The sequence below is a fragment of the Staurois parvus genome, unplaced genomic scaffold (genome assembly GCF_062004578.1).
Source record: "Staurois parvus isolate SC_StPar_1 unplaced genomic scaffold, SC_StPar_1.0 ptg000155l, whole genome shotgun sequence".
In the NCBI taxonomy this organism is placed as follows: Eukaryota; Metazoa; Chordata; class Amphibia; order Anura; family Ranidae; genus Staurois; species Staurois parvus.
This window is the reverse complement of record NW_028317951.1, coordinates 30,704,452-30,717,103: the sequence shown is the minus strand read 5'-3', so window position 1 is coordinate 30,717,103 and position 12,652 is coordinate 30,704,452. Positions and strand designations below refer to the sequence as shown.

Below are 12,652 nucleotides of genomic sequence, written 5' to 3'. Positions count from 1 at the left end.
TATGTGCAACTGTGCAAAGAATAAGCAAATATCAGAACTTTGTTGTTCTAGACCGGGTGTCGGCAACCCGCGGCTCCAGAGCCGCATGCACCTCTTTTTCACCTTGGCTGCGGCTCCGGAGCACACTGCCCACCAGGTGACAGGCAATAGGGCAGCAATGGGCAAACTACGGCCCGGCGGACCTTTTAATCCGGCCCGCGGAGCTAGGCTCCCGCTAGGCTGCTCTCACAGTCCGCCCTGAAGAACGGTGTAGCATGAAAATCTGTCTCCTATGAGGATCTGTCCCCCTCGACGTATCTGCGCATGTGCCGGAGATCGCCGATCGGCTGCTAATGCCTGAAACTGGCACATGCGCAGATACGTCGAGGGGGACAGATCCTCATGAGAGACAGATTTTCATGCTACACCGGAACGGCGCGGGAACACGGCGAGAGGAATGCGCGGAGCAAAGGTAAGTGAATTGACACAGGGGGGACTTGGGGACTTAAATATGGGGGATGAATTACTATAGGGGGGATGAATTACTATATGGGGGATGAATTACTATAGGGGGGATGAATTACTATATGGGGGATGAATTACTATATGGGGGATGAATTACTATATGGGGGATGAATTACTATGGGGGATGAATTACTATATGGGGGATTAATTACTATATGGGGGATGAATTACTATATGGGGGATGAATTACTATATGGGGGATGTATTTTCAGTTTTAAAAATGTGGCTCTCAAAATAAATTTCAGTTGTGGTTTTGGCGAGATTTGGCTCAGTTGAAAAAAAAGGTTGCCCACCACTGTTCTAGACAAAGCTATCCCCTTATGATAAAAAAAAAATCCCTTCACACGCTAATCTTTTTTGTATGTTTTTTTTGTTATATTCTACTGGGGGACAATGCTGCGAACACTCTTTCAGTAAAGGGCCAGTCTAGATTTCATCATTGGTAAAGGAGTTAGCCATAGGTGTCTGCGGTTCAGGGTGGATCTGTAGTTGTCATCAGGAAGATAGAAGATGCTTTGCAGCTGTCATCAGACCCCAGGGGCTCAGCAGGTGTTATCAAGTCTGGTGTGAAGCCATGTTATAATCAGATGGGGTGGGGATCCCATAGGCATCATTAGTAATAGGAGTAAGGATGCCAACAATGTCATCATTAGTCTACAGGAGTGAACCCTAACTGCAGGTATCATGTTTTAGACTCGGCTCACACCAATCTGGTGCAGAAAACGCTGTGAATCCTGTGCATTTCCCACACCGCATTGCAACCGCATCGTGTTCACGCGAACTGGTGAGGGTATCACTGACAGACCAAAACAGATCGCAAAACGCAATGTGATTGCCAGAAATCGCATCGCATGGGTGTTCAGGTGCAGATTTAAGAAAGGGTCTTGTACCTTTTTTGGTGCGGATGCAATGCAATTTGAGCCATACTCAAATTGCACTACACAGACATTTGCATGTAATTCACACAGGAATGCGGTGGGATTCCTGTGCGAATTAAATGCGGGGTCCCACACCACATAGTGTGAACACGGGCTTAAGGAGCTGCTGGAACAGAGGCCATCAGTTTGGAGGAGAGTGTCAGTCACCTGTAAAGTGTCATTAGTCTAGGTAGCATATGGTAAAAGTCATATCATGGGGGCAAACAAGGGTTTGTGGGTGTCTTCAGTCTCAGGTATATTACAAAAAATGATCATGGCAAAAGGTGAGGGGGAAGTAAGTTGAATGGCCTGATTTTTTTGTTTGTTTGTTTTTTTTAAGGAGGAAGACGGAAGAGTCTTGGAGAACCGGCAGAGTTAATGTGTGTAGATGTATTTTTTTGGGGGGGATTGGGGATGGGGCCACACGCGGAACAGATTTTTTTTTCAAACAGAGAACATTGAAGCTGGAAGCCTAATTAAAGATACTTCTACACCAAAGTAATTTTTAGTACTAAGGGATGAAGACACACACACACTTCTGTTGAATATTTAAATCTTGTACACTATATAAAACTGTCTGGCAATGGGAATGCATTGCCATCTGCTTTCACATAGCCAGCATATGAAGGCACAGGTTACTTTTCAAATAGTAAAGTGCAGACATATTATATATATGGATTTAAATATGCTCACAGAAAGACAAACTGGTAACATATGATAAACCGGTACTCCTGCTTCATGGTAATATTTCATCACATGACTAATCCATCCAGAAAATTAATGCCACTGAAACTGTGCCTTGGCAACAGTGCTACAATGTAAACATTCACAGTAAACAATGTACCAATCGAAAATCTATTGCTATGTGCAATTTCTTACAGTAATCCACACACACAGACCACATTATTCAATCTTCTAAAGCTGTCAGCACAATAAAAAACCAGTTCCACCAACTTTACACTACAGTGATCTGTGATAAAAGAAGGCACAAACATATGATTGTTAGTGCTTTCACAAATGATGCATTGAAGTTTGCCTGTGCAATCAAATATAACTGTATTGCTTGTTCATCTGTTTGATATATTCAAATACATTTTTAAAAAAGGACACTGGGCTGCCTATATACTGCCTAGAGAAGAACTCTTTAAATATAGCAATGTCCCACAGTTACAGTGTGGCTTAGAAAAGTAAAATAATATATTGGTTGCTATAGGCAACATGAAATGTTTATATATATTATAAATACATAATAACCAACCACATTATAAAAATAATACAACAGTAAATCTCTTCTAAAGTGCAGCAGGAAAGTGCATGTCTACACACAGCATACTAATTGGATGATTTGCTGTTTGTCTTCCTGTCCAAAGACTCAGCATGACCAAGCTGCAAGCTAATAAATTCCTGCATGCACTTCCTATATTGCATTTCAGTATGGCTGTTGGAGGAGTATTGACCTGGTTGTCCATAAAGTCCTTCAGATTCCCGCATCTCTTCATTCATACGTGCCAGACGCAATCTTAAAGGAATAATAAAAAAGAAGAAATTAAATTGTTTTAAAGTTACAGTATTACTGTATCCTTCCAAATGCCTAAGAGGCCAAACAATAAGCTTTTATCTTCATACTAAAAGTCCGCCACACACTATAACAGGTTGAGCGTTAGCCAGAATTACCAAAGGTTGTTACAATTCTGTGGAAAATTCTGGTAGAATCAGACTCAACAAGCACATTAATGACAGCTAATATTCCCTCAAACTTTTATATAATTATTGCTGAAACTGGCAGGCTACATTCATCAATTTACCCTATGTCAGGCCCTCTAGGGATTGTTCACACCAGATATGCTGGGGCTATGCAGGCAGCTATTACCAGTGTAGCTTCGATGCATACACAATATATGTTGTCATGTGATTTTTTTTTTTTTTCTTTTAGCAGATTGCAACTTAAACCACCACATTGCTACACAGCTGCGGTGAATAGGACTGTACAGAAATTTCACTTGTGACATTTCAATAAAGGGCTGTGAAAAAAAAAAACAAAAGTGTGACACGCCAGGTTTAGCACATTGGCACTGTGTCTCCTAGTGGATACCAGCAAACCTGCATTCAGCAAGGCATGCTGGGGTAAACAAGCTCTTGAAGGAAGCCTGTCTCCAGGAAAACAGAGCTCAGATATGCAGCAGTTCATTAATAAGACAAAACACAAAAACACCCTTCCCACTCTCTATTCCCCACTACACTTCGCTCCTATGATATATATCTTCTACCACCCAAGTTATCCAATGTAGCTTCCTGGGTATTTGAAAACCACACTCTTCTTTATCCTTTCCTCCTGGAATGCCGTCCCATGTGACCTTGCTATGTGCCTGTGTGGAAATCGTAACAGCACTGTCAAGTGGCAGTAAAGGAAGCAAATCAATGCTTCTCATATCCTTAAAAGGGTAAGTTTACTTTCAGAGAAGAGGACCAGTACAATGCAGTACCACCCCTGGAGCTTGTGAGCATCATTACGCTCAGCAGTCATTGGTCAGCGTGGCTTTGTGAGCATGCACATCAATTAGAATCTTGTCTTAGTTATCTTCTTCCAGAACTGCATTCCCAGAAAAAAGAAAACATTATTAGTTAATGTGGTCACATGGCCATGCTGACCAATGACTGCTCACCATTTCAAGCATTAGGATACTTAGAGGCTCCATGGCTGCTAGTGCAGGGTACGGTGTAGAGATTGCTTTCTCTAAAAGTGAACCTACCTTTTAACTCCCGGTTATTCCTCCCTGCTCCTCATGGCTGAACAAAATGATGGGAGAGCAAAAAGGAAAACAAGTATGTGCAGTAAGAGAGCGGGGTGGTTAAAGTGGTACTAAACCTTTCTATCCTTTTCAGCCAAGGAAGCTGCCATCATATGGTGCTCATACACTACACAAAACATTACTTGAAAATCTGTCATTTGGACCGTTTGTTCTTTTTTCATTCAGTCAATGGGCACAAATAGAAAATTGTTTTTGCCTTTTCAGAGCTAACAAATTGAAAGAAAAGATTGGAAAACTGCTGCCGAATGAATGATAAATTGAAAGATCACTTGAAGACCAAGCATTTTCCGGGATGCTTGTTTACAAGTTTAAATCAGGATTTTTTGGCTTTTCAAATTTTTTCTATTTATTTATTTCAGGTACGTATATAGCGCCATCAATTTACGCAGCGCTTTACATGCATATTGTACATTCACATTATTCCCTAACCCTCAAGGGGCGTACAATCTAAGGTCCCTAACTCACATTCATACATACACATACTAAGGACAATTTAGACAGGATTAAATTCACCTACCAGCATGTCTTTGGAGTGTGGAAGGAAACCCACGGAGGCACAGGGAGAACATGCAAACTCCAGGCAGGTGGTACCGTGGTTGGGATTCAAACCAACGACCCTAGTACTGCCAGGCGGAAGTGCTAACCATTTCTCCACTGTGCTGCCCAAAATTATTTATAACCCTAAACATTATATATATATTTTAGCAAAGACCCTAGAGAATGGAAATTGTTGCAATTTTTGTATGTCACATGGTATTTGCTCAGCAGTTTTTCAAATGCAATTTTTTTTTGGAAAAAATACACTTTAGTGAATTAGAAAAAAAAACCCAACAAAACAGAATAAGTACATCGCAATTTTTTTGTAAAATATGAAAGAGTAAATATGTAGATAAATACCCAACATGTCATGCTTTAAAACTGCGCACGCTGGTGGAATGGCGACAAGCAATGATACTTAATCTCCATAGGCAACGCTTCAAACATTTTTACAGGTTAGCGGTTTAGAATTATAAAGGAGGTCTAGTGCTAGAATTATTGTTTGCACTCGAATGTTCGCAGCGATTCCTCCCGTGTGCTGTGAACAGAGTTTACATATGCGTGCTTGGTTTACGTATGTGTTCGCTTCTGCACGTGAACGCGATGGGATAAGGGCACTTTAGATTTTTTTTTATACTGTCCCTTTAATTTTTTTTAATCACTTTTATTCCTATTACAAGGAAAGTCAACATCTCTTGTAATAGAAATATGCATGACAGGTCCGCTTTAAGAAGAGATTTGGGATCAAAAAGACCCCAATCACTTATTTACCTTAAAAAGCAAAATATCAACAAAAAAATGTTTTTTTTAACTTTTGTTTTAAAAAGAAAAAAAAATAGCTTACTTTTACACCTGACCGGAAGTGACATCATGACATCGCTCTGGTCCTCCATTATAGAGGGGATCAAAGATCATCTTTATCTTCAGCAGACCGTTGGATCGTTTCTTGGGCCAGTTGGTGTTAACAGTAAGCCCAAGAAACACCGGCAAGCGGTGGAAGTCTCCTCCCACAACTACAGAAAGCGATCCAGCAGCTCAAGAGCCACTAGGATTCCGGTTTGCCATAACCTCAGTATTGTGTTTTTCAGCAAACAGCCAGCTGAGGAATGGCTGAAGAAATCAGTCATAACCACGGTAAACCACAAGCTTATATATGTATTGCGGTCTTCCAGTGGTTAATGTGGTTCTTGTACGTTAAAAAAAAAAAAATTCAAACTGTTTGTACTGCACATACATGACAAAACCAACAAAAAACTGATTCCATTGTAAGATTTTTTGTTCAAAATTCGGTCATTATATGATGGCACCATTGTTTGCTCTCACGACCGAGTGTTCGTTATTCAGAAATGAGTTTGAATGATTTTTGTTTTGTCTGGTGCATGGTTAGCATTAGCCTCTGTGTGATCTGCAACTGCCATGATGCTGCACATGTGATCAGCTATGACTGCATACATTTGATGGTTTAACAGTCAGGTTGAAAGCACAAGCAAATGTGACAGTATTCCCAGCACTGTTTTTGGAAACCTTTAAATCTATGGGTTTAGTTCCATATTAAGTAAACCCGCTGCTTCTTCCTGCCTGGGCAAACCACACATTCAGTCCACACAACAAAATCAAGTTTCTGAAGACCATACTTGAGTAACTTAAATACATACAGACTTGGTATTAAAAAACGAAACATGCAGTAATAGGTCATTAGGAGTACCAAAATGCTAATCTTTTACTAGTACGTACAGAGTCACTATATCAGCATTGGCGGCCTCGACAGCAATACTTAAAGGGTCTTTGCCATCTTCATCAGTTGCATGCTGGTTGGCTCCTCTTTTTAGAAATAAACACACTTGCCTGCAGTGGAACAAACAGTTAATTAGAAAGCGATCAAGCATTTGGGTCTGAATAAATGCAAGAGAACTCTCTGTGGCATTTTAAATGAGATTGCTTAAAATGTTACTACACCCACAACAGTAAAGTCTGTATATGCAATAAAGCATGTTTGTTATACTAACTGTGGAACCTAAGGGGTTAATCATCTGCATTGTGTAAACAGGCTCTATGATCCTGTCTTCTCTGATCTTCCCCTTCTTCCAGTGCTCCCCTCTTATCTCCAGATAAGACAGATCATGTGGAGTCACTCTGCACATGCTCAGTTTGGTGTGTATTGCTAGAGAGGGGTTTTGTTTGGTTTTTTTTTGGGAGAGTGCATGTGATCAGCACAGGACCAATCAGCACGGTCTAGACAGAGGCAAGGGGTCCTGCGTCCCCGCAGTGCAGAATGAAAACTACTCACACAAGCTTGAACCAGTGCTTGGCTGGACACTGATAGAAGTCACAATACTGCTCTAAAAGCTGATGAGAAAAGGTATTTATCAGTTTATATTTACTAAAATAATTGCACTTCCATGTTGTGTGTACTGTGGGAGACCAGATATAGCGAATGCAGGGTCCTGGGTTTAGTAACACTTTAAGGCCTAATTCTAACACAGAAAATCTTGTTTTTAAAAAGTAATGAAAAATGGGAGGTGTTGTCTTTAGTCTGATACCACGTGTAGGTCCAGGTTAGATAACTGCTTACCTGCCACAGTATAGCAGATATACTACTACAAAGCGACACGGGTGCACAAAATTTCAAGGTAGTGGCGCACGCAAGCCGCGCCGCCATTCGCGGCCATGGATGTCAATCACCGAGTCCCAGCCGGTGATCACCCGCTGGCACCCGGTGATTACCAACAATCACTGACGGGGAGGAAGACTGTTTTGTTTACAAATAGTCTTCTTCCAAGTCAGCTCGGGCACACTGCTTGGGATGGCTGTGCACAGCACAGCCATCCTGATCAGTGTGCTTACAATGAAGCACACACCCCCGCCCCCTAGCAAAACACTCCCTACACAGTCAACCCTTTGATCGCCCCTCATTAACCGCTTCCTGCCCAGTGTCAGTGCTGTTTTTGTTAGCACTGATCACTGTATTGGTGTAACAGGGATGTCAGTGACACCAACTCAGTTTCCCCAGTGTCAGAATGCATGCCACAGTCCCGCTAAAAGTCGCTGATCGCGGACATTACTAGTATGGAAAAAAAAATAATCCCAGTATCTATACCGCCATTTGTAAATACTAGAACTTTCATGTAAACCAATTAATTTACATATACTGGGATTTTTTTTTTTTAGCAAAGACATGTAGCAGAATACAATTTGACCTAAATTTATGACGAAATTTGATTTTTTTAAATTTTTTTACTTGACATGTTTAATAGTAAAAAGTCCAAAATATAGTTTTTTTTCTCAAAATTGTCAGTCTTTTTTTGCTTATAGCGCAAAAGATAAAAAAAACACACAGGTGATCAAATACCACCAAAAGAAAGCGCAAATCGTGGGGAAAAAAAAGGATGTAAATTTTATCTGGGTGTGGCATTGCATAACTGCACAATTATCAGTAAAAGTAACTCAGCATCATAACGCAAAAAATAGCCTGGTCAGGAAGGGGGGTAAAGCCTCTGGAGGGCAAGTGGTTAATGATATTAAAAGCAGACTTGTGCACAACATAATGCAAACATTATAGCCATTTTAACTTCCTATAGAAAATTGAACCTCCTGCTATTTTACCCTGTATGGCCTAGCACTGTTGCATGATGTAATGGTCCTCTGCCTTTTGCATCACGATGATTCACATTGGCCCCATTTTGCAATAAAAACTCACAGGTTACTAGAGATCCCTGCAAAAAGGTAAAATATGAATATTATTCAAAATATAAAATTTATTTATGAATTGTTAAAAAAAGGCAATTTATTTAAAATGCTTTTTCCATGTTTGCTATATATTTTTCGGAATACTGCAACTCAGATTCAAAAAAGAAACCCAAAGTGGTTCTAAAGGCTAGACATTTTTTACCGATACTGAGATAGACTGATTGAATATGTACTTTAATACTAATTAGAGTGTATATCAATGCCAAGTGGTTCACTTCACAAGCAACCAAGTAGTTCTAAAGCCTGTACATTTTTTTACCTTAATGCATTCTTTGCATCAAGGTAAAAAATGTTTAGGTGGGAATATCAGCCTTCACCCAAACCACCCACCACCCCCCCATATTTACCTAAGCCCCCCGCTCGATCCAGAGTAGTGCCAGTCTGTAGCAGCTCTCCCTGCTCTCAAAGGATTTGCCAAAGCAATGGGAGCCATTGGCTCCTGCTGATGTCAATGAAATCCTGTGAGAAGTGGGCTGGGGGCAGGGCCTAGCCACACTGCATGTGTCAATGGATGCACACAGCAGCTAGCCTTGGCAGTGAGTCAACAGGTGCGCCACCATAGGAACAGCTCTGTGCAATACTATTGCAGTGAGAAGGTAAGTATACAGGTTTATTTTATATATATATATATATATATATATATATATATATATATATATATATATATATATATATATATCCTAGCCTTTACAAATCACTGTAAGCTCAAGGCAGATATAAAAAAAAAACAAAAAAAAAAACATTTGTGTACTTGTTTATATTTTTAGATTTGTGAGTCACCTGTTACCTCAAGCACAACAGTACTAGAAGCTAATCAGGCTCTGTTGTGTGCACATGAAATGACAGAAGAGTATAGAATAAGCACTGAAATGACTTATCAGGGTGTTACCTCTTCTTAAAGAACTATTACTACATTTTTTCACATTTTTCTCTCTCCTGTGTGACAAAATGCATGTGTTACTTTGTCTCATGAAGCTATGTGCTTCCAAACTCTCGTCATGAAATCTGACATGCCTCCCTTCCCTCCAGGAGTGGGAAATCAAACAGCTTGGAAGCATCAATAATAACTATAGTTTATCTTGTCACTCTCCTGTGACAACAAAAATGCAGAGGGAAGAAGCATACCTAAGGAAAGTGCTCTGAGCCAAGACAAGCTGAAGCTGTAGTTATGATGGATCCATTTCCTTCCAAGCTGTTGTCAGACTTGCCATTCAGGGAGAGGAGAGGGGCAAGAATGGTTTCATAAGCAGACTTAAGAAGCACCTATCTACATGGGACAAAGTACTACATGTACATGGTCTCAGAGTGGGGCAAACATTGTAAAAAAGCATAAAGATAGTTCTTTAATGATCCTATTAGCAGGGAGACATCACTGTATTCCTTATCAGAGAAACTGGTGTCACCCTCCTGGCTGTGCTATCTGGCAGTTGTTGTCTGTAGTTAAGCTTAAAGCCAAACTTCAAACAAACAGATAAATACAACACTGAAATATATTATGTGCCCAAAGATTGGCAGCTGGCATGAACTGATCCTTGCCAGTTAGATGCCTGCCCACCAATGCAGTCAAGCAGCACTTCTCAGTCAAGAACCTATTCCCTATAGATATATGGAAAGACATCATCACACTCCAAGCATGTATGAAAATTCACTGCCTCTGGCACTCTGGATGCCAACCAAAAGGGAAACCAACCACACTATCAAGTCAATAGGAAAGCAGGAAGTCGCCCATCAATATCACATTTAACTTTAATAAACCCGGCCATAGCACACTGCAGCCCTGCCTAGAACTGCCCCCTCTCTAAAGTTTCAAATATGGGCTTAATGACAGAAGAGATTTCTATAATCAAGCCTGTATTAGCTGAAACAGAGAGAGGCAGTCCTAAGTGGGGCTGCAGTGTGCCAAGTCTGGGTTTAATAAAGCTGGATATAGTCTGATGTCCTTGGTATGTGACTTCCTACTTTCCGATTGATAACTCACTTCCAGGCTGTGTTCATCAATCCTGTAAGCATGTTCACAGGGACAGGCTGACAGTATTGTGCAAAGCAACAGAACCTTATCTGATCCTCCCTCAGTGCCGACCCTCCCCTCTCATTGTGCTTATTATGCAAGTCCTGTTGTACATGGAACTATTTATGTACTTCCCCTAGCTTATTTAAAGTGGTAGTAAAGGCTCAGGATTTTTTACCTTCATGCATTCCATGCATGAAGGTTGAAAACCTCTGTGCAGCATCCCCCCCCCCCAATACCCACCTAAGCCCCCTCTTGATCCAGCTATGTGCATTGGAGTCTCGGTGCTGTCAATCACAGCCAGTGAGCCAATGAGAGGAGATAGGGGGTGCAGATGAGCCGCCCCTCCATGTGTGAATGGATTCACTGAGCAACAGCTGGGGAGTGAGCAGGCTCAGGTGACCCCATAACAAGCTGCTTGCTGTGGGGGCACCCGACAAGAGGGAGGGGCCAGGAGCACTGGCAGGGGACCTGAGAGGAGGAGAATCCGGGCTGCTCTGCGCAAAACCACTGCACACAGCAGGTAAGTATAGACATGTTTGTTATTTTTAAGAAAATGTAAGCCTTTAGAATCACTTTAAGTGTCCATTTTATAGTTTATTTTAATACACTGCTGAATTATATTTGCCTGAAGTTTACCTTTTAAATGCTGGTTAAAAAAAAAAAAAAAAGACCTCTTATAGGAAAGTTTTTGTCAACATTATGCGGTATTGTGCTGTGTTAGTGAAATGCAGAAATACAGGACATTGTAATAGGTTTTATTTTTAAGCTCTAGTTATCACAAGACCTCACCCACACTCAGCAGAGAACAGGGAACATTTTTACGTATGGGCTTTACTAAGTAAATGTAATTCTGCTAAATATTTTCATTGCAAACCAAGACAGATGAGCAGACATGAGCTATACATATATGCATTACAGAAACATGCATTTATCTCTGAAAAATAAACATGCTGTTTGTACATCAGCTTAAAAAAAACAACCTAATTTGCAGTGACTCTAGCTTTCTGCTCAGCTGTCTTCACCAAGAATCACAAACACTAAGGGTATATTTATACTGCAGGGGAATCTAGCATTCACCAAACATTAAATGCAAGTGAATTTTCCAGGTTGGTGTGTTACAAATGACAGCAAATAATCCACCGCCAATGAATGTTTGCTGAATGTCCGTTTCATTGCTTTTTAACTTGCCCCAATAGTTTATATTGGTAAATATATGACAAAGCAACTTCAACCAGTTTCCCCAGAGGCAGGAATGCGTTGGTTCAATAGTTACTGACTTTCTATAAGATCCACCACCCCGTGTTACCAGAGAGCAATAAATCAACAATTGCACATGCAAGCACACTTAGGTTACACATACCCCATGCACTGCTCGTATTAGTGGTGTAGAGTTGTTTTCTTTGGTGTTCACCCAGTTGACTTCTGCTCCATGAGCTAAAGCCTCAGACATTGCAGGAAGGTTTTGCTCATAGGCGGCCTGGTACAACTGCGGCCCTGGAGGAAGCTTTTTAGTGTCCAACTCTTGAAATACTGCAGAATCCCGTTTTTCATCTTTTTGTTCTGGCTCTGGAATAGGAAAAAGTTTTCTATTGCCTTCCACCGTTTTGGTAATTAAAAAAAAAAAAAAAATTCAAAATGATGTGACCTTCCGATTTCAGCAATCAATACATTTTAAAAACACTTGGATCAAAAAAGTTTATAGTTCTAGTTAAGTAGAGAAATTAAAGTAACATTCAGGAGTCAGTTGGTAGTTACAATATGTACAGCCAAGAAAAGTTTAATAAATAAAAATCAAAAGATTCAAGCACTTTAAGAATGTTTTGCTTGCACTGGTTACCTGGCTCTGTGCGTTTACTTAGCCCTGAATTAGGGCAGCCATACCAATGAGTTACGCTCTAGTCACACAGCCAATATAGGAATATGAAACATAATACTTGTTCAGCAGGCACCAAAAGGTAAGGGATTGTATCCCTTCCTACCTATTCTGTTAGTAAAAGACACTAACCTGCATCATACAAACTGTTGGAAGATACAGTGGATGCCAGAAGTTCCCTGCTACCCTCTGAGCTGAATTCCGCTGTCATTGCTCTTCACTAGTAAAATCAAATACAGATTGTACTAAGGGA

At 40.6% G+C, this 12,652-nt stretch overlaps 1 protein-coding gene across 4 annotated transcripts in view; it reads right to left on the bottom strand.

The window, feature by feature from the left end:
• The window catches only part of ACAP2 (ArfGAP with coiled-coil, ankyrin repeat and PH domains 2), a 117,468-nt gene that overhangs the window by 6,357 nt on the left and 98,459 nt on the right, over window positions 1-12,652 (bottom strand). For 3 of the 4 annotated variants that reach the window (XM_089675645.1, XM_089675646.1, XM_089675647.1), the window contains 4 exons: window positions 11,887-12,092; window positions 8,372-8,481; window positions 6,503-6,613; window positions 2,879-2,940 (listed from right to left, as the gene is read on the bottom strand). In XM_089675645.1, coding sequence (XP_089531771.1) covers window positions 2,879-2,940; window positions 6,503-6,613; window positions 8,372-8,481; window positions 11,887-12,092 — 489 coding nt within the window. Of the gene's footprint in view, window positions 1-2,878; window positions 2,941-6,502; window positions 6,614-8,371; window positions 8,482-11,886; window positions 12,093-12,531; window positions 12,620-12,652 lie in introns of those variants that run through there. The other variant, XM_089675648.1, reaches the window with a different exon arrangement.